The following is a 22297-nucleotide window of genomic DNA, read 5'->3' as shown; positions in this document are numbered from 1 at the left end:
TAACCCAGAAATCTAGGTATAGGCCAGTCGATGTCTCAGTGGAAACACGAAAAGAACTTACTATTTCTCAGTACCTAATTGAGAGAAATCACATGGTATTTTATATATTTTGAACTGGAGAGGGTAAGAAAGTCAGTCCATGCATTATCATGTGAATCTTACCTTAATCCTATCAGATGGCTTAGTCAGAGTGAGAAAGCTAATGAATTTGAACAGGCAAGAATCAACAGTGGTGCACAAAAAAGTGCTGTTATGCCAATACCAGCTTGTACCTATGTGAAAAAAGCTGTGGCTCATTTTGCCTTTGATAAGGGTTATGCTGACTGGCCATGGCAGACCATGCTGGGTAACCCATCTGGTATTCTGTCACCTACCAAGACTCAAAAGGACGTGAGAGTGTGTGGTTAAGTTCTCTAAGCACTTCTGAAGTAGGGCAGTTTTATAGGTTGTACCTTTAGATCTCTCAATTCATGATCTAGTGTTTCTTGAATGGACTGCACTATCTTGTTAAGCTTTTGGACTTACGAGAAGTCAAGTGTTTTCATGGACTCTTTTCTTTTCCATGCAGATGTCTGGAGGGTTTCTTGGGAGAATATTGTCAACATCGAGACCCCTGTGAGAAGAACCGCTGCCAGAATGGGGGGACGTGTGTGGCCCAGGCCATGTTGGGGAAAGCCACATGCCGATGTGCCCCAGGGTTCACAGGTGATGACTGTCAGTACTCAACTGCTCACCCCTGCTTTGTGTCTCACCCCTGCCTGAATGGAGGCACCTGCCATGTGCGTAGCCGGGACGACTATGAGTGTACCTGCCAAGTTGGTTTTACAGGTAACGATGTGACCCAGGGCCACGTTTTCCTATTCTCAGCAGATACCTTTCTTTATCATCTTTTAGATCTTGACATGTTGCTCTTAAGGATCCTCTAACTCTGGTGCCTGTTTAACGTTATGGTAAGGAACTCGAGTGTTCCAGACAACTATCTTTAACTTCCTTTTGAGAGTTCTAAGAGGGGAGAAAGAGAAAGTGTCAAATACTCAGAAGTATTTGACTGCCTAAAGTGTATATATGTCAAGATGGGGGATCAGAACCGTACTTCACTGTCACTAGAAGAAAAGCCATCTGCACTATTGATTACTTGCTTCTTGAAATCTCTGCCTAGACATTCAGGGCACTGGCTTTTCTGGTTTTCTGTGCTCTGTTCCGTTATGATTCTGCATTGCCTTGTCCTCATCCATTAAATTTTTGTGTTCCTTGGAACTCTGTGGTGAAGCCTCTTTTGAGCCATATCACAGCTCCCCCTCCCTGGGAACCTTCCTGTCTCCAGTGGCCTCAGCTGTCATTGTCTTCATCAGTTGCTGGTGACTCTTATAGTCATCCTTTTCACTCCACCCCCTCCCTGACATTCAGGCTCATACTTCTGACTATCTGTTGCATATTATCCTTGGAAATTTGACAGGTACCTCATACTCAACATGTTGATATAAATGGGTCGTAGTCAGATGAGGGACATGTAAAAAAATATTCCAAACTAGACTCCCCCTTTCCCTTATAACACTTAGACTCAGGCACCTGACCCAGTCCTTGAATCACCTCTCACCTGACTACTCCTCTCCATTCCTTCTGCTCTGTAGTTGAGGTCTACCCTGTCCATGTTGGTGATAGGTTAGCTCTCCACTTAGGCTCCTGCAGTCATTTCCTAACTGGTTTCCTTGCCTTTAGTTTCTCCCCATCTTGTTCACCTGTCACATTGCCACATCTTTGACCATAAATGCAAATCTTCTCACAAACTCACCTGCTTACAGTGCCTAATGACTTTTTATCATCCGCAGAATAAACTGCAAACTCTTTTATATGGCTTCCTTAGCCCATTATAGTCTAGACCTTACATCTTTTTTTTTTTTTTAAGTTTATTTATTTTGAGAGAGAGAAAGAGCACGAGAGCAGGTAAGGGGCAGAGAGAGAGGGAGAGAGAGAATCCCAGGCAGGTTCCCTGCTGTCAACACAGAGCCAGTGCAGGGCTCAAACTCATGAACTGTTGAGATCATGACCTGAGCCGAAATCAAGAGTTGGATGCTTACCCAACTGAGCCACCCAGGAGCCCCAGCCTTACGTCTTTTTATAGCTTCACTTCCCACAAGCGTCTAGCTCTAGTCACACCAACAACATTCTCATCATTTCCTGAAAATGTCGTACTTACTGTTGCTTCTATGCTGTTGCACACCCCTTTGCCAGGAATGCCCTTTTCTGCAGTTGGTGATTGCCCAATGTTGTTTAAAATTCTGTCTTAGTGACTTTTTCCTATTCCTTTAGGCAGTTAGTCTCTATGTTCCATTATTTATGTGTCACATTTTATTGTAATAATTTTTTTACGTGTCTCTCATCTGCCTAGATCATGAGTTCTCCACAGCTGGGTCTGAGCTTTATTCAAAATGAACTGTAGATATTAATTAAGTTAGATGAGGAAAGCGGAACCATTCACCAGTTTGTCCCCTCCCCCCCGCCCCCCGACACCAGCAATTATGTAAATCTTATAAGCAAAAGTTAAAAACATACTCAGTAAACTAGATTGGGTAGGTTAGTTTGGAATACTTTTTCTACTTATTTGTTATTAAAAGGTGTTGGTAAGGGTAGAGGATAGTTAGGATGATCTGTTATCTTCATCATGACCATGACAGCATCGATGCTATGATTCATTAAAGAGATTTGGTGGTTAAGAGAAAATTTTTTTCCTGATCGTCAGTTTGAAATTGTTTTGCTCTGCAAGCAAAGGGAAGGCATACCTGTTTCAAACATTTTAATTCTCACTAGTGGTAATGGCAGTAATGTCTTCTTAATAATTAAGATGTTAACTCTGAAATGATCCCCAAATTAAAGCTTCTTCTTTTGCCATTAAAAGGATCCTTTCTTGGTGTTCTGCAGGGCTCTGATCATTTTTACACATCTGCCACTTTTGTCTGTCTTCAGGAATCACCACAGGTCAAGTTACCCTTTTCGTTTTGTGGTAGCCCTATACCCCACCTAATCAGACCTTCTTAGCTTATCTGTACTCATAGTTGAAAAAACAGAGGTAGGAACTTAGTGCCTGTAGGTATCATATATGGGAAGCCAGGTTCAAGGACCTTTCTGTTTTAGTTGTAGGCAAATATTCTCATACACACAGTTGCTAGAAGGAACCATTTTTATCTCTTCTCCACTGTAGATGTTTCTCTCAGAGGAATGAAGAAAAAATAGGAAGAGAAATTTCAGTTCCTCCTTTTTCTCTCTGCTTAGTACCCTGAGATACATGTGCTATGCCCAAAATTATACTGCACCTCTCCTGTTTGATTTGACATTCCTTGACAGACAGCGAGCACTTCTCTGTGCTTGTGTGTCACCTCCCTCTTCTTTTAGAAAAGCTGTCATGGCTCTTGTTTGTTTTAGTTTTTTGTTTTTTGGTTTATTTTAAATTAAAAAAAAACATTTTGTTTTTATGAGAGAGCACACAAGCACTAGAAGTCTGTATGAATACCAAATTTACTAATAGCATGGGAATATTTTTTTTTCTCTGTCTTTCTACCTCAGAGAATTTGCTTTGCTTTCTTGGAGTCATGCCTTAGGATCCAGCATATCAGTCTTCTGACCTCCTCTCATATTTTCCTATTTGAGAGTCCACAAGACTTACCTTTCTAGACCTTTATTCTCACGATAACTTACAGCTTTTTTCATATATAAGTAGCTAGAGATTTTTCATCCTCTTCAAACACATCAAGCAAAAATGTAGCAAGATCACAATTAAAATATTTCCCAGAATATGTATGTGGGTTTTATTTAAAGGAAATAGAAGTAGCACTGACTTGGTTCTGTCATATAAGAGATCTGTTTAGTAACTATGTATTATGGAAAAGATCAATGCATTTTATTCACTCAAAGGACATGATTTGAGAGCCTCCTGTGGGGATCCAGCCCCTGCCCGTGTGGTAGGTGATATAGTAAAAGGAAACAGCAAATTTGGGGGGTGTGTATACATGTGCAGAGCCGTGTGAGAGAGAGAGAGAGCAATTTAGGGAGCTGAGAAGGGCAATAAGGTAACTTATGAGTAGAGTTGTCAAGTGGGAGTTTACTAGGTGAACAAAAAGGAAGATGGCATTCCAAACAGAGGAGCAGCCTATGCAAAGGCAAGGTGTGAGACAGTAGATAGATCCAGACCCTTCTTTGCCATCAAAGGGACTGATGGGCTCCTATGAGGATGGGCTTCATAGGACTAGCCTACAGTCCCCTCCATGTGCTACACTGAGGCTTTGTGTCTTGGTTGAGGGCCCGAGGGAGTGCCTGTGTCACATGATCTTGAGGAAGCTCTGATTTGGGCTTCCTGTGAATTTCAAAGAGCTTAGGACATTCTGTACATAATAAATGATGTTGGATGGGTGGGAGATGTGGGATGTTGAGGATGAGACTGGCTCCCACTTCAGTGGGCAGCACTGAGTCTGTTCTGTTTCCTTAGGTAAGCTGTGCCAATGGACCGATGCCTGCCTATCTCATCCCTGTGCAAATGGAAGTACCTGCACCACTGTAGCCAACCAGTTCTCCTGCAGATGCCTCGCAGGCTTCACAGGACAGAAGTGTGAGACTGACGTCAATGAGTGTGACATCCCAGGACAGTGTCAGCATGGTGGCACCTGCCTCAATCTACTGGGTTCCTATCAGTGCCAATGCCCCCAGGGCTTCACAGGCCAGCACTGTGACAGCCCCTATGTGCCCTGTGCACCCTCCCCCTGTGTCAATGGAGGCACCTGCCGGCAGACTGGTGACTTCACATTTGAATGCAACTGCCTTCCAGGTAAGGAGAGCCTCCAGTGTCCTGGGATTGGGGGATACACCTCCAGCACAGAAGGAGGGTGGTGGGTGTGGCTCAGTTGCTGCTTTAGGAAATACCCTTCTCAGCAGGGAAAAGGGGAAATAAGAATTTTGTGTGGAGTGGGTTGCTGGTGAGGGAAGAGTTTTATGGGCCAGTGTGGTCCATAAACGGAGTAGGGGGTAATTTAACATGTCAGAGTTTATGATGATGAGTGGCTAGGAAATTGTTTATTGTCCTTTTCGGAGGAACAGTAAGAAATAAAAGAAACAGTTCTGAGAAAGAAATAGATAGGCCTGTGGAATGGAAGGGAACAAATGAGAATTAGATGTTGAAAAATATGTCTGATTAATAAAGTACTGTAAACTGAATTGACAGTAATATTAGGTGAGCAACTTCCCTATATGCTTTCACTTCTGAAGGAATAATAGATTATTTTCCTAACCTACCTAGATGCACCTGCCTGTCCTTTTGTAATGTTCCCTGGGCTCCTGGCCCTCTCCATATGCTCTCTGTGACTTGGGGTAACCTTGCCCTGACTTGAAGCTAGAGAATTTTGGAACTGGGGTGGTGCTCTCTTACTCAATGGGCACTTTTTGATGAATGCTGATGAATAAGGTATGGCACAACCATACATAACTCCAAGATAGAAGCCAAAATAGGAGCAATGTATGGAAGGAAGCTTGGAGCCCAGCGTTCCATAGAGATGGAGAAGGGAGCAAGCCTGGCCAATTCACTAACCCCTTATGAAATGATGAGGAGGCTGAAAACAGAATTTTGATTGGGAACAGAACACAAGCAGCTGGAGCAGATGAGCAACAAAGCTCTGTTGCAACTAAGCAACAAAGATTCTGTTTTTATACAAATATCCTTAGTACAAAAACAAAAGAAGGAAAACTGTAGGGGGGAGTAATGTGCTAAGTAAGCAGAATTGCCTCAAAAAGAAGTTGTTCTAGCCACTCTTTCAGAATGGGAATCTTAGAATCTGGTGTTGTGGATATGGTTCACATATAATGGGATTGTGTGTTTTATCTTTGGGGATTAAAGGTCATATGTTGGTCCTTGGTACAAAGCCAAATGGCAATTTATTAATTTCATTCAGTAAAAATCTATTAACTGCCCCTGTTTTCTAGGCACTTGTACTGTGTGCTTGGGATAGGGCGATATAAGACACTGTCACATAATAAAAAACTTTATACCATTTAACTGTAAGCCACAAGAACAAGTTTTTAAATGTATTGCTTTCAGTTTCACTTTCAATGAAGAATAGATAAAGCAGTCATTCTAGACACTAAATAAATTTAATTGATAGAGTATTACTGTCGTCCATATTGTCTTGTAGAAGAAATAACTGAAAGATATCTTTCTCCACTCCCATATTTGTTGGCTCTATTTTAAGGGTTAAAGAAGGAAACAGAAATATAAACAATTTAACTTTATACATATTTTAATAAATAGTCCAAATGGTTAATAATTGAGGTGAGCACAATTTATTGTTGAAGGCTAAATGTGTTTTTTTCAGTTTCAAGAAAATTACTTTTAATAGTTGCCCAGAACAAAAAGGTTGATTTGGCAGCGGAATACTGACGGGAAGTTAGAGAAGTCAATAAAGGAAGTTTTTAGCTAGGAGAGAGTGATTATTCACTCCCATAGTCTCTGCATTGTTATGCATTAGCCATGATAAGAACCTTAGGGAATTCTGAGAGTGTGTCCAGGAAAGGATCTGTCAAACGAGAATAGTATCTCCTCCTTGAGAAAGGAAATAACCAGGGATTCCACAGCTGAGAGGCTGCCAGGGCTCGTGGGATGGAGTAAGGAGATCTTGGCTATCTTTTATGCTCTGCTTGTAATTTAAAGCAAGACATTTGTTTACTCACTGATGAAGTGTGTGTGTGTGTGTGTGTGTGTGTGTGTGTGTGTGTGTGTGTGTGTGGGTTGGGTTTTGGGATGAGGATGCAGGGGCGGGGAGAAGAGTTGGCAAAGAGAAAACTAACATTTATTCAGTGCCTTTTATGAGTCAGGCACTGTGCCAGGTACTTCTGCATCCATTAGCTCAATTACACAAAAACCTTGGGGATAGGTATTATTTTCTAGTTTTCCCGGGTGAAATAGCTCAAGTTTGGAGATGTTAAGTCATTTACCCAAAGTTGCACAGCTGACATGTGGTCGGGCTGAGTCCTAAAACCCAGACAGGTTATTTCCAAAGCCTGTGCATTTTACTGAATCACAGTGCACTGCTTGTCTGTCCCTGAAGGTGCTTTGAAAATGTGTGAAACTTTTTGTTAAATGCTTTTAAGATGTTTGGGTTAAAAAAAAAAGTAGAAAGTACTTCGAATTATGATCAAATACTTTTTGTTACATTCCAGCCTATGTATGGCACCATGCAGACATTTAAAATAGTTAAGTAGGCTAGTTCTTGCCTTTCAGAGTCCCATGATCCAAAACAGATGACATTAGCTTAGACAATGGATAAAAAGAAATTTAAAAAGAATTCAAAACAATAGATGATGCAGTAACACTGTGAATAAATACGTATTTACACAATTTGTAAGATTTTATGCTCACTGTTTTTATGTCCCAGGTAGAGTTTGGAGAGTATTAACCTTATTTCCATACAGAGAAATAGTGTCTGGAGATTATTTTTTCTTAGCAAGTCCTTTCCATAATGCAGTATCATTCTCTTTGCCCCACCTTCCATTATGCTCCACACTATTTGAGAGACTAAAATGTTACTTACTTAAAATAATAATCACTCTCTCGGGGCGCCTGGGTGGCTCAGTCAGTTAAGTGTCCAACTTTAGCTCAGGTCAGATCTCATGGTTTGTGAGTTCGAGCCCCACGTCGGGCTCTGTGCTGACAGCTCAGAGCCTGGAGCCTGCTTTGGATTCTGTCTGTCTGTCTGTCTGTCTGTCTCTCTCTCTACCTCTACCCTGCTCGTGCTCTGTCTCTGTCAAAAATAAATAAACATTAAAAAATAATAAAAAAATAATAATCACTCAATGTAAATAACACCCTTATTTGAGGAGAATCGTTATTTCAAATGAGAAATATTGAATTGAATGGAATGGAATTGAATGGAATTGAATTGAATTGAATTGAAAATATTCCTTCTTCAAAGGAGAAATCAAGTCAGCAGGAGGGGAAAAGGTTTGGTAAGGTATTCTGCAGCTCCTGTGTGCGCTTCCTGCCATATTTCAAGTCTTTGCACTTTTAATTGAGGCCTACCCTGATCACCCTATTTCAGATTGTAACCAACCCCTATCCCCTTAATTATTGGCCCTGGTCTACTTTTTCTTTTCTTTTTCTGTAACACTTATCATCTGCTTAGTATATAATTTGTGCTATATAATTTACCTCATTATGTCTATTGTTTATTGTCTGTCTTCTCTAAATTCTGCTGCTTCTTTCTCTCTTCAGAGTAAAAGCTAGGATCTTTGTTTTTGTTCAGTGATGTACCCCAAGCACCCCAAAACAGTGCCAGGTTCATAATAGGCATTCAAATATTTATTGACCAACTGAGTTTTAGTATAATATCATAGTATTTTGTTGTTGTTGTTTCAAGTTTTTATTTAAATTCTAGTTAGTTAACATATAGGGTAATATTGGTTTCAGGAGTAGAATTCAGTGATTCATCAATTGCGTATGACACCCGGTGCTCATCACAACAAGTGCCCCACTTAATACCCATCACCTGTTTAGCCCATCCCCCGCCTACCTCCTTCCATCGAAGGAAACAATCAACAAAAATATAGTATTGAGAATGTAATTTTGATCTCCTCATTTTCTTCCTGGAATCATACTCTCCTTTTGTTCTTGTGTGATATGATACTGGATAAGAAGAATTTTAGAGTACTTTTCAACTCTGAAAGTCAGTGAACCAAGTTGGTGATTATATTCAAATGGTCAAGTTACAGTTCTTTTCCTGCAAAGGACACTATGATTTCTGTGAGTTGATTTTTAAATTTTTATTATTGAAGTATAGTTGACATACAATGTTGTATTCGTTTCAGGTGTACCACATAGTGATTTGACAATTTTGTGCATTACACACTACTCACCGTGGTAAATGTAGTCCCATCTGTTGCCATACAACATTATGACAGTATCACAGGCTACATTCCCTGTGCTGTACTTTTCACCTCCATGACCTTATTTATTTTATTACTGGAAGTTTGTATGTCTTCATCCCTTTCACCTATTTTGCCCACCCCAACCCCACTTTCTTTCTGGCAATTACCAGTTTGTTCTCTGTATTTAAGAGTCTGTTTTGTTTTTTAGGTCCCACATATAAATGAAATGATATGGTTTTGGTGTTTCTCTGTCTGACTTATTTCACTTAGCGTATACTACCCTCTAGGTCCATCCACGTTGTCACAAATAGCAAGATTTAATTCCTTTTTATGGTTGAGGAATATGAGTTTAGTATTTTAGTATCATTGTAAGACTCAGAGGGAATTAAAACTGCAAAAACAACTCCTCTTATGTGACAGAGGAAGAAGTGTTTCTCCACAGAGGAAAGAAAAAAGGAATATATTCAAGAGGGAACTAATAGAATCAAACCAAGGAACCATGTTTTCGTCTTCTTGGATGATCAGCTGTTAATAATCCAAATCCTTCATGGGCTACCATTAAGTAAGTCTTTAGCAGAAGCCCCGAGGAGGGGCACTTAGCCAGAATAATTTTAACATAACAACAAAATAGAAAATAAATTATTGAATCATTGATTCCCAATACTTTTGGGTTAGGACCAGTTAGTGGGGAGAGAATGAATTAGGCTGGTTTTGGGAAGCAGCACAAGTAATCAGAGAACAGTGGGTTGTTTGAATTTATTGGCCATGCCTTGTGAATTTACAGTTGGATTGGCCGGTCCCCAATGTACTTTCCCTTTTTCTTTCTCTCCCACACCTCTCTATTCCTCTATGATTTTTAAAAAAAAATTCATAAAAAGCTGTCTGATCTGTCTACTCCAAACAATGGAGGTTTATTCCTTATAAACTACCTCTGGACTGCACAGGGTGATCATATGTGATAGCCCTGTATCATGAAAATAAAGCTTAAACACATTTTGTGGTTTTTGTGTCTTCTTCGTTCTTGCTGAGCTTTAAAACTGTTAGAATTAATTCCCTCTTGCATTCTCATACGCCAGGGGCATGTGACTTTCTCTTGGGTATTATACTAATCATACTTTGGCAGGTTTCTCTGGAGCAGATGCAGAAATGATCATACCACTTTCCAGGGTGCATTATTTCAGTTCCAGTTTTAGTTGATGTTCTTGGAAGTCTTTCCTATTCTCCTGTGCTCAGTAGTTTGGACCATACTATCTCCTCAGCTTTCTATCACTTTCTTCCCCCTGTCTACCCCACCTTTTATGTAGAACACCTTTTTATATAGAACTCATGATGTGTCAAAGGCACCTATTTCACTGAAATTCTTTCTTTGTTCCCAGTCCCCACAGGGATTAAAGACCTCCCTAAGGTCTTTTGGCAATCCATATACCTCTGGCACAGCACTTACCAAACTGATTATTTGTTCATCTTTCCCAGTAGACACTCTCATTTTAACTCTTCCTGCCAGTACCCAACTTATTTGTGCCTGGCACAAAATTGAGACCCAATGAATAGTTTTCAAATGACTGAATTGAATGTGATACAAGAGAGAATTCTTGTATTCCGGAATTAAAAAAATTAAACATATATACTGAATTTATTTCTCTTGAATTACCTTATTAATTTCTCTGACTCTTTTGGTGATCAAGTTTGAAGAGTGGAGATCATTAGGGAGATATCAAGGGAGGCATGTTGGACCAGCAGCCTGGGGTGGTGGTGGGGCTGGGGGATCCATGGGCTGGTCATGAGCATCAGCAAGCTCATCTCGGCCCATTCAGAGAACGGAAGATGTGTGCCAAGAAAACCCATTGGACAGAGATGGGACCAGTTTGCTTTTGTGACAGATTTCTTCTTGGGAAATTGGGGGGGGGGGGGGGGGAGGTAGCCCTATAGAATTTGCCTTTGTCCAGGTTTAGATATTCCTGGTTTTTTTCCTCACTCTTTCATCCCTATGGACTAAAGCTGTTCCTGCGGACTTTCCTCACTCTTTCATCCCTATGGACTAAAGCTGTTCCTGCGGTCTGAGAGAACGCTGGTTGTGTCCTCTTCTCTTCTTTGTGCTCTCTTCTTTGTGCCTCTCCACAAGCCTTTCCACCATCACACATCCCGGGCTCTGAAAATGGAAAGATATGGATGCTTTCTTGAGAGATGCTGTTCTCTGTGTGGGATGACAAGTTCAGAAGATTCTTTTCTGCTCCCCACCCTTACTGTCATCATTTATCAGTTACGTGGGCCATGGTTTTATAACAGCACAGTCTTAAAATGTTCCTTCTAAGTTTAATTTGTCTTCTTTTGGCCTTTTAAGGATGTGAATTGGCTTTAAGCAGTAGACTCCTTTTAGTACGGTCATGTGAGCCTCTTTGTAAGTCTGTTACACCCATCCCACCCACAGGTCTGGAGACTTGTCTGTTTCCCTTTCCTTTAAAACTTTAAAATATATTTTTAAGAAGTGATTGCACTGTAACTTATTCATATAAGCCTTTCCACTGCCTCCCCTTCTTGGGTAGACTTTCTTACAAGAATTTGCTAGCTGTTTCCAAAAAGAGGTCTGTATCTCTATTTTTAAAGCATAAATCCTGTCTTAACTCTGAAGGAGAACTAATTTGGCTTGAGTTTTCTCAGACATGGGAACTTTTAACCTTAGGTCAGTTTTTCACATTTTTGTAAGGGAACTCTGGGGTCCCTAGACAGCATACTGATTGAAACTGGTTCAGTACTGACTCCTACCTATTAGGCATGTAAACTTGGATAAGTCAGCCATGTGGCCCTCAACTTCTTCATCTGTAACATAAGAGGATTAGAGTAGGTAAGTTCTAAGGGCTGCTTTGATTCTATACATACATAGTAGTATTAATATGTGTAGATTACTTATTATGCATCAAGCACTGTTTTAAGTGCTTTCCACCTAATATAATAGCTTTATTGAGATATAATTTGTATACAATATAATTTACTCTCTAAAAGTGTACAATTGAGTGGTTTTCAGTGTATTCACAGATGTGTAACCATCACCACAAGTTTAGAGCATCTTTATCACCCCAAAAGAAACCCTGTACCATTAGCACTCATATTGCACTGGCCCCTGATTCTCCCCCAGCACTGGGCAAGTACTAATCTACTTTGTCTCTATCGATTGGTCTGTTCTAGACATTTCTTGTGTGATGATTGCATGGTTGGCTTCTTTCACCTAATGTTTTCATGATGTTTTCAGAGTTCACTCATGTTACAGGAGATATCAGTACTTCATTCCATTCATGGCTGAAAAATTTTCCATTGTACATACAGATTTACCACATTGTTTCCCACTTTTTAAAAATTGAAGTATAATTAACATACAATGTTGTATTAGTTCAGGTGTAAAGCATTGATTCAACAATTCTACACATTACTCAGTGCTCACCACATTTTATTTATCCATTCATCGGTTAATTGACATTTGGGTGACTTCTGCTTTTTTGACTATTATGAATAAGGCCACTGTGAACATTGTTGTACAAGCTTTTGTATGGACATGTTTTTATTTCTCTTGGGTCTATACTTGCTGGGTGATATGGTAACTCTGTTTAACCTTTTCAGAAACTGCCAGACTATTCCAAAGTGGCTGCACTATTTTCCATCCCAACCAGCAGTATATGAGGTTGTTACTGTCTGTCAATAACACTTATTATTGTCTGTCTTTTTTATTACAGCCATCCTAGTTGGTGTGAAATGATATCTCATTGTTGTTTTGATTGGCATTTCTGTGATGGCTGATGATGTTGAGCATCTTTTCATGTGCTCATTGGCCATTTGTGTGTCATATTTGGAGAAATGTCTATTTAGGTCCTTTACCCATTCTATAATGGGCTATTTGCCTTTTTATTATTATATTACTTATATTGTATTTTTATTATTGCTGTAAGAGTTCTTTATATATCCTGGATACAAGTGTCTTATTAGATACATGATTCACAAATATTCTTTCTCATTCTGTGGTCTGTCTTTTCACTTTCTTGATGGTTTCTGTTGAAGCCCAAATGTTTTTAAAGTTTGGCGAACTCCAAACTTTTTATGTTTTCTTTTGTTGCTTGTGCTTTTAGTCATATTTAAGAAAGCTTTGCCTAGCCTGAGTTATAGAGATTCACTCCTGTGTTTTCTTTTGAGAGTCTTAACAGCTTTAACCCTTAAGAGTTTGAGTTGGTGTGGGAAAGGGGTCCAATTTATTCTTTTGTCTGTAGATATTCAGTTGTCCCTGCACATTTACTGAATTAAGGGCAATATATATCTAACTCATTTACTCTTTATAGTAACCCTTTGAGGTAGGTCCTGTTAATTCCCCCAGGGAGGAAAGAAAGGCCACGTATCTTACCTATGTTCACTCACCTATTGCATGGGCAAACTAGGCAGTTTGGCCTCAGAGGCCATGCTCTAATTACAAGTTGACTCTCACTAACCTGCCTTTTTACCTACTTACCTTTGACAGGGAAGAATAACCTTGAAAATAGTCATAAAAAGAAAACATTTTATTTCTTATATGTTGTGGTTTACTGAAATGCTTCTGCTTTCTTAACCTGTCTGTGGTTGGTGAATTCAGTTAGTTGTAGCACTGGCTAATACAAATTCAGGGTCACAGTTTCAATTCCTAATAGTTTGACGACAAGGGCTTTATCACCTCTCTGACACTGTAGTCAACCGTATTAGTCTTAGTCACCAGACAGATCAACTTAGAGGGAGGATAGCCATTACTAGTTCTAGAATACCACTGGACCACACAGGTTCTAGCAGTGGTGGGCCAGGAGCCCTACTTCCCTCTCACACTCTAAAACTGTATTTTTAAGTTTTCTAAAGAATGTTTCCATTAAGAGCACGAGAGTAGGAGCAAAGACCTCAGGTCTTGTTCAGACACTGCTACTTGGTGGCTCTGCAGACTTGCCCTCACTTTATCTTAATTAGGGGTGGGCTTAAACCAGCATTGTCTGACCTAGTTCATTTGTAGGACTTTCATATGATTAAACAGATGTGAGTAATATGATAAATTTTTAAAAGTTGGAGTCTATAAAAATTTTCATAGTCTTTCTCAAGCTTGCTTAGTGATTCATCTGCTTGAATGGACTGAGTACCAAATGCCTGGAGAAATAGAATTCTCTTTAGTCAAGCTTTCAATTATCCCCATCTTCTATGAAGTAATTTCCTTTGGTCTCTCGGTAAATTTTTTTTTCTTTTTTTTTGCCATTTGGTTTATACCCATTTACATGACTGTCACTTTATTCAGAGAAATCAGCCATGTTGCCGTGTAACAGAACAAATGTCGAATATCACAGTAGCTCGTGGTAGGGATGCATAAAGCAAGATGTGATTGATGTCTGTCCCGCTCACCAGGCTGTAAATAACCCAGAAGCAGAGACACTCTGTCTCTTTTTACTCACAGCTATATCCCCAGTGCCTAGTTTAAGACCCAATAAGTGTTTTGAGTGAGGAAGAGGAACCTTAAGGGACATTTTGAAGAGGCAAATAGTTAGTCATACTATATTTCAAACAGGAGACTGTTCAGTTGAACATTCAGTTTTAAAGCTGGTAGTCTTCTATTTTAATAGCTAAGGGATTTGGCAACAAGGAGAAAGAAAAGAAAAAGCTCAATATATAAAGTACAGAGAAACACACTGTGGGCAGTTAGGATGAAGCTTGGTGTGCTGGTTTCACTTTTCATAAAAGTGAAAAATCAAGAGAAAGGAAATAATGCTGTAAATGTGCAGAGCAGGAGGAAGAATTTGAAAGGCTGGTAAGTTTAATTAGTAATAATGCCATCCCATTTTCGGACAGCTTTTTACATATATAATGTACTCATGATACGACACTCATAACAACCTAGGAAGACAGGTTGCTCAAGTGGAATCAGCCTCATTTTACAGATGAGGAAGGAAATTCAGAGTTTGTAATTTACCGTGTTCAAAAGCTTGTAGGTAGTGAGATTGGAACTTGACCCGTATCTTTAGACTGTGAGCTTAGTATTTTCTTATGTTCCTCACCCCAACCTAGTTTTCCTAGGAAAACTTTTTTCCCCAAGAAAAAAGTAACTGAATTTAAATTTAATTAGGTGATCTTTTATCTGTTCTCCCTATTAATCCAGCATGGAGCAGGGGAAAATCTACTCCCCTCCCCGCCTTTTTTAAAGAACCAGTGAATAGTTGTCCAAGTAGACATTTATCTTCAGTGGGATTTTATTTCATAAAAATACTTTGAAGTACTTGTGAGGTAACTGTGAAGGCATGTCATGTCGTTGGCATAATGAGTCACTTTAACTGTCTAGCTATTCTTGAGGTAAGAGAAGACAGAAGATTGGGGGATTTTTTGTTTGGTGAGTCTGTATGATGAGCAGATACATGGCCAGCTGCTGGCTGTTGAACTGAAATAATGAAGTAGGTCTGTTCTGATGACCGTGTTCTGTGGAAGAGCTGATCACTTCTGCCTGAGAATTCATTATTTTTTCTTGTTCTTCTGTAACCAGGTTTTGAAGGGATCACCTGTGAGCGGAATATTGATGACTGCCCTAACCACAAGTGTCAGAATGGAGGAGTTTGTGTGGATGGGGTTAATACTTACAACTGCCGCTGCCCCCCTCAGTGGACAGGTATGCACGCTGTGGTGACTCAGTCAGAAGGGGATGTGGGTTGGTGACCAGAGGCAGGCTGCTAGTGAAGTGAGCATCTTTTACAAGGCTCTCTGTGCTACATCATTGGGTATAGTACTAACCCCATATGTTCTCTTATTATGTTCATTTAAAGAAAAATCTTTTTACAGGTATTTATTGGGCAGCTGCTCTGAACTCAGCACCATGCTGAGGTGTTCTGGCAGGTATGAGGGAAGAGCATGACTGACAGACTCTGAGGTCTGGGAAAAGCAGCACATTGCCTGGAACATAGCAGATACTTAATAAATATTTGAGAGGATGAGAACATAATTAACTATGAAAATATAAATGTTCTTACCACACTTACAAACAAATGGTTACTATCTGAAGTAATGGATGTGTTAACGCACACATATATCAAATCATCACATTGTATACTCTAAACTTCTACGATGTTATATGTCAACTATATCTCAGTAAAGCTGGGATAAAACCTACAACTTGTTAAGTTTTGGTGTAGTATCAAAGAATAATCATAATCGTATGAAAAAGCTATTGAAATACTCTTCCTTCTTCCAACTAAAAAGTGAAAATAAGTTATACACACTACAAGAGTTCAGAGCTTATTCATGGACAGAAATCTGTTTCATCTTATTGTCATGTTCTGTAATTATTCAAAGGATAATTGCAGGGCAGGTACTGTTGATGACATTATTATTTAAAAAAAATTTTTTATTTTTAAGCTTATTTATTTTTGACACAGAGAGAGAGTGCAAGCGTGAGCAGGGGAGGGGCAGAGAGAGGGGGAGACACAGAATCCAAAGCAGGCTCCAGGCTCTGAGCTGTCAGCACAGAGCTCGCCGCGGGGCTCGAACTCACGAGCTGTGAGATCATGACCTGAGCCGAAGTCGGACATTTAACCAACTGAGCCACCCAGTCTTGATGACATTATTTTTATGACACCCGTCTACATTTCTAATTTTTTTCCTTTTTTGTATCCCCTTTTGCACGTACGATAGATTTTTCTGCCTCTGACATTAGAAGAGTAGTCTTGCTTAATTTTACAGCCTCTTGGAAGTGTCTGATGTTGTCTCAGGCAGATTTTCCACTTATTTTTGAAAGTTAAGTGATTTTATGCAGACATTTGGTTCTAATTTCTGTTTACATCTGTTTATCTAACTGAAAGTGGAAACAATTAAGAGCTGATTAAGTGACTAAGAACTGAGCCCTTTTGAGAGAACTTGATGATTTAATGTGGAAACCCAAGAATAAGCTAATGTCATAAGGAAGAAACTCCAGCACCAGGGAGGGATTTTGCCCAGCAAAGAAGTCTTAATGTTGGATTGCCGCCATTACTACCTGGTATTCTTTAGTCTCCAAATTGCTTTCCCTTATCTGTAGCAGCTAATTATTTAGAGTACTCTTTAGAGCTGTACACTATGAATAGAAAAAGATTGAAAGGGTTTAAAACTTTAATAACATGATTTCCTGGAAGGGCACACATTTTTGCTTTTAATCCCCAGATTGTTCTTTCTAATACTTTTCTACTGGGTTTCCCTAGTATTGGACTTCCTCTAGAATTTCTTCTTGGTGTCTTGATCCTAGGACCTCACTCCCAACCCTCTGCTCTTTCTGTCATATTCTCTCTCCTCTTTAGCTTTTGCCATTTCTCTGGTAGGTTTTTTCAGAGGCCATTTTTTTCAATTCAAAAAAATTACTGTGAAGTAATGATAATAATAACTGGAAAGATTAAAATTTTTCTCTTTTTAATGATCCTTACAGTGATATTGGACAGGATGAGATGCTTGTTGGGAATTTGACCCCATTCTAATAATCTCCTTGCCCTGTGGGAGAGTGTCTCTTTGTTGTATTAGGTACTAAGGCTTCTGATGCCAATAAAGATTAAATGCTATCGTGATTTCATTGCTGATTTTTCTTTGATACTACACTCAGTTTTCTGCTTTGATATTAACTAGGAAGGTGCAATCTTGGGGAAAGCTCTGCCAGTGAAATGATATTTTTTTTTTTTTTCAACGTTTATTTATTTTTGGGACAGAGAGAGACAGAGCATGAACGGGGAAGGGGCAGAGAGAGAGGGAGACACAGAATCGGAAACAGGCTCCAGGCTCTGAGCCATCAGCCCAGAGCCCGACGCGGGGCTCGAACTCACAGACTGCGAGATCGTGACCTGGCTGAAGTCGGACGCTTAACCGACTGCGCCACCCAGGCGCCCCTGAAATGATATTTTAATACAATTTCATACCCCAGGATTTTTAAGAAGTACCTCTTTATATGAACATCCTTATAGGATGTTTCTTTCTCCATGTGTGTGTGCATTTTTTTAGAAAGGTTGGCAGAAATGCTGGATAAGTTCACTGTGGCAATATTTATTTCTTTTGATGTGCTGTCATTTAAAGTGACTCTCAGTCTTCGGTTTCCCACCACAGATTTCCTTCCTCTTTTTTCACTCATGCCAATTCTTTGATTTCTAGTGGCAGCCTTTTTTTTTTTTAATTTTTTTTAACATTTATTTTTGAGAGACAGAGACAGTGTGAGCAGGAGAGGGGCAGAGACAGAGAGACAGAGAGACAGAGAGACAGAGAGACAGAGAGACAGAGAATCTGAAGCAGGTTCCGGGCTCTGAGCTGTCAGCACAGAGTCTGACGCAGGGCTAGAACTCATGAACCGCGAGATCATGACCTGAGCTGAAGTCGGACACTTAACCGACTGAGCCACCCAGGCGCCCCCAGTGGCAGCCTTGTTGTTTGCTATCCCCATTATTGACAGGGTCAAGTCCAAGGTCCTTCCTCTGTTATATGAATTCCTTCCTGGCCCCAGCCCTGTTTGCTTCTCCATTCTTCTCATGCATCCAACAGCGCTTCATACTCCAGCAATAAGAACTGCTTCCAGTTCTCCCACATCTAACCACATCCTATGTCTTCACTCACACAGTTCTTTTTCTACAGCTTTCCCTTCTCCGCTCCTTTCCCTGTAGTCCTCACCAGTTTTGCCTGCCTGGTTTAGGTCAGGTGACTGCCTCCTTCAGGGAATTTTCCATGACCTCCCTCCAGGTTGAGCTAGGTAGGTATTCTCTGGGTTCTCTTACTACCCCATACATTCATAGGTGACAGTGCTCACCACATTCGTATTGGCTTTATTAAATGGTTGAGGTGAGGAAGACACTGAGTTACGGGGTGACTGAACTGTTGTTGAGGACACCACTTACCAGAACTCTTTACAGACCTTTGTTCTCAGTAGCATACAGCTGAGCTGTTCACCATCCCAGCCCTCACCTCATTCTGAGAAGAATAAAAAGAAAATTGGGCATCACAGTGTTCCTATTTCTATTGATATCAGAGCTATAAATTCAGATTAATATTTTCTGTTTTATACAAATTAAAGAAATGAATGGGACTGGGCTGGTAGTTAACTAATGTTTGTTAGTAACCAGATACTGTGCTAATTACAGTGTTTTATTTTTTGTGATCTTTGTGATAACTGTATTAGGGGTAGTGTTTATTAAATATGATGATGGATATTTAGAAGGGTTAAACAGTTTACTCAAGGCACATAGTGGTTGGGTTAGGGTTTGAATCTAGACTTGTTGAAGTCCAAGTCTGTGCTCAAATCTGTGGTCTTTTTTCTATACAAATTGACTCTATGGGTTGTTTTTTAAAATTTTTTAAAGATTTTGAGCCTTTTTATTTTATTTATTTAAAAAAATTTAATGTTTTTATTTAGTTTTGAGAGAGAGACAGACAGACAAACAGAGCGTGAGCAGGGGAGGGGCAGAGAGAGAGGGAGACACAGAATCCAAAGCAGGCTCCAGGCTCTGAGCTGTCAGCACAGAGCCCAACGTGGGGCTCAAACTCATGAACTGTGAGATCATCACCTGAGCCTGAAGTCAGATGCTCAACTGACTGAGCCACCCAGGTGCTCCTGAGTCTGTTTAATAGACTAAGTTCAATTTACAGTTCTATTATTTTAGAAAATGGTGATTTATTCTTTGATTGTTTTCCATTTTAGAAATTTTTCTGGTTACTTTGAAATTAAAAGTCAATATTGAGTTAATATTTTATTCAGTCTGGTGATTTTTTTTTTTTTTTTTTTTTTTTTACTGTATCCAAGAGCCTTATTGCAGCTTTGTTCAGAACTCCTCCTATAATTTGTAGCTGTAGTGTTGAAGTATGAACTGTTATTTGATCTGGCTTTTGACGCAATAGTAAAGAAGGGTTGGAGTTATCTACTAGGAGAGGAAATGAAGTTCTAAGTATCTGAAAAAGAATGGATGGGATTAGGGGCGCCTGGGTGGCTCAGTTGCTTATGCATCTGACTCTTGATTTTGGCTCAGGATGAGGTCAGGATCTCATGATTTGTGGGTTCGAGCCCTGTATCACACTCTGCGCTGACAGTGCAGAGCCTGCTTTGAAATTCTTCCCTGTCCTGCATGGCACTGTCTCTCAAAATAAATAAATAAATAAACAAACTTGAAAAAGAATGGATGGGATTACATAGCTGAAGAAATTAGGTATCACTTTGAAATAAAGGAGATTTGTAAATTTGCCATGTTTTTTTAATTATGTTTTTTATTTTAATTCCAGTGCTGTTAACATACAGCATATTAGTTTAAAAATTTTTTTTAAATGTTTATTTATTTTTGAAATAGAGAGAGACAGAGCATGAGCAGGGGAGGGGCAGAGAGAGAGGGAGACACAGAATCCTAAGAAGGCTCCAGGCTCCGAGCTGTCAGCACAGAGCCTGATGCGGGGCTCCAACTCATGAACTGTGAGATCACGACCTGAGCCTAAGTCGGGTGCTTAACTGACTGAGCCACCCAGGTGCCCAGCATTATATTAGTTTTTAATGACAGGAGCCCGATAGGTACTGTGTTGTTTTATAACTGCACAGATGCAGAAGGTTTGGTCTTTTGTAGCAAGTTCTGGGCTTCAAGATGACCAGAAATGTTTTCCAAGTCTTTTCATGGTTTGATTTGGGATAAATGAGTCAGCTTCCTTTTCTTCAGAAGGCTTTATTTGCTATCCATGGAGCTAATATCTCTTAGTTACTTTATTGGGGTATTGGGAGAATAAATGGCTCAATGAAAAGCTTTTTGAGCCTTTCATTTATCATGTAAATTAAATTTCATTTAAATGTAATGGTAAATTACAATCACAACTGTGAATTGTACTTTTCATGTAAAAAACATTGTAGATCCATGCTGTTTGATACGGTAATCATTAGCCATATTTTGCTGTTGAGGATCTGAAGTGTGACAGGTTGAATTGAGATGTGCTATAGCTGTAAAATACCTGATTTTGAATTTTTTAAATAGTTTACTTATTTTAGGGAGACAGACAGAGACAGAGTGTGGGTGGGGGGAGGGGCAGAGAGCTAGGGAGACACAGAATCTGAAGCAGGCTCCAGGCTCTCAGCTGTCAGCACAGAGCCCGATGTGGGGCTTGAACTCATGAACCATGAGATCATGACCTGAACCGAAGTCGGATGGTTAACTGACTGAGCCACCCAGGTGCCCCTAAATACCTGATTTTGAAAACTTAGCATGCAAGATAAATGTAAAATGTCTTGCTAATAATGTTTTAAATATTGGTTAGATACCAAAATGATAGTGTTTGGGATATATTGAACTAGATAAAATAAGATATGAAAGTTGGTTTCATTGGTTTCTTTTTCCTTTTTTTAAGTACTAGCAGAAAATTTTAAATTATATCTGTGTGTTTCATGATACTCCTGTCGGACAGCACTACGTCAGGTGGGAGGGTGTTCTGTAGGCATTACCATTGCTGCTACTGTGCTGGAGCATCATCTCTGATCTGGGGGAGTAGAAGGATAGACTTGCAACTGTCTGCACAGGGGGGGTTAGGTTGGCCTCATCAGAAGAAAGCATGTCGGCCTTGTTCTGGTGTGATTTCCACATCAGTTTGGGACAGAACTGTGTTCTGATCTAGTCTTTTCACCTGACATGGCCATCTAGAATAGTATCAGTTTGTACCTTCAAAAGCTACCACTCTTCTGGATGAACTAAAGCCCAGGTGAAAGAAAGAAATCGGTGTTGGGGGTTGGGCAAATGGTTTCCTTTTTTATAGGGATTTTATTGTAGAGAGAAGTCTGAGTAGTTGGATATTCCTTTAGGAAATGGAAATAAACCTAAGGATTTGATGAAGCCTGAGCACAAATGTCTTTACTATTACTGTATTTGGCCCCAAGATATCTTATGAGAGAAGTTCTGCTCTGGCAGATATCCACTTAAGAGAAAACAAAGTTATAAAAGGCCCCCAAATTAATTAAAGCAGTGTAGATTAATGTTTTGTCTACATGGATAGCTATTTGGATTTTCTTTTTAAAGGTTCATTTCCTTCAGAATTAAAGTTGCCTCTAGACTCAACTCACAAATTCCTCTCTGGCAACTCTTGGTTTGGGTTCACTCCTAGGGCAGATGTGATTTATTTTCCTGTGCTTGTTATTAACCCAGAAATGTAATTTCAGCTTGGGCTTGGAATAGTGCTCTGGGACGCTAAGCAGAAGTGAACAATGGAAGTTAGGTGGACATGAGTCAAATAAAACCAACCACATTTTCTCTCCACTCTCCTTTTATAACATGATGAGCCCGAAGAGTTGGTTACAATTCCCTTTATTGTTAGTTGCTCCAATTTCAGTAAAAACTTTTGGCATGAATCAGCAAGTACATATTGCCAAAGGTGGTGCGTGAGCTCCTGTGTCTGGGAATGGAGTCTT

General features: G+C 39.8%; 1 protein-coding gene across 2 annotated transcripts in view; it reads left to right on the top strand.

The window, feature by feature from the left end:
- The window catches only part of NOTCH2 (notch receptor 2), a 164856-nt gene that overhangs the window by 68860 nt on the left and 73699 nt on the right, over positions 1-22297 (top strand). For both annotated transcript variants that reach the window (XM_030328181.1, XM_030328182.1), the window contains exons 3-5: positions 569-828; positions 4481-4816; positions 15422-15544. In XM_030328181.1, the coding sequence (XP_030184041.1) occupies positions 569-828; positions 4481-4816; positions 15422-15544 (719 nt within the window). The remainder of the gene's footprint in view (positions 1-568; positions 829-4480; positions 4817-15421; positions 15545-22297) is intronic.

This window comes from Lynx canadensis, chromosome C1, assembly GCF_007474595.2.
Source record: "Lynx canadensis isolate LIC74 chromosome C1, mLynCan4.pri.v2, whole genome shotgun sequence".
NCBI classification, from domain to species: Eukaryota; Metazoa; Chordata; class Mammalia; order Carnivora; family Felidae; genus Lynx; species Lynx canadensis.
The sequence above is the reverse complement of the archived record's forward strand: the minus strand, read 5'-3'. Positions and strand labels throughout refer to the sequence as shown.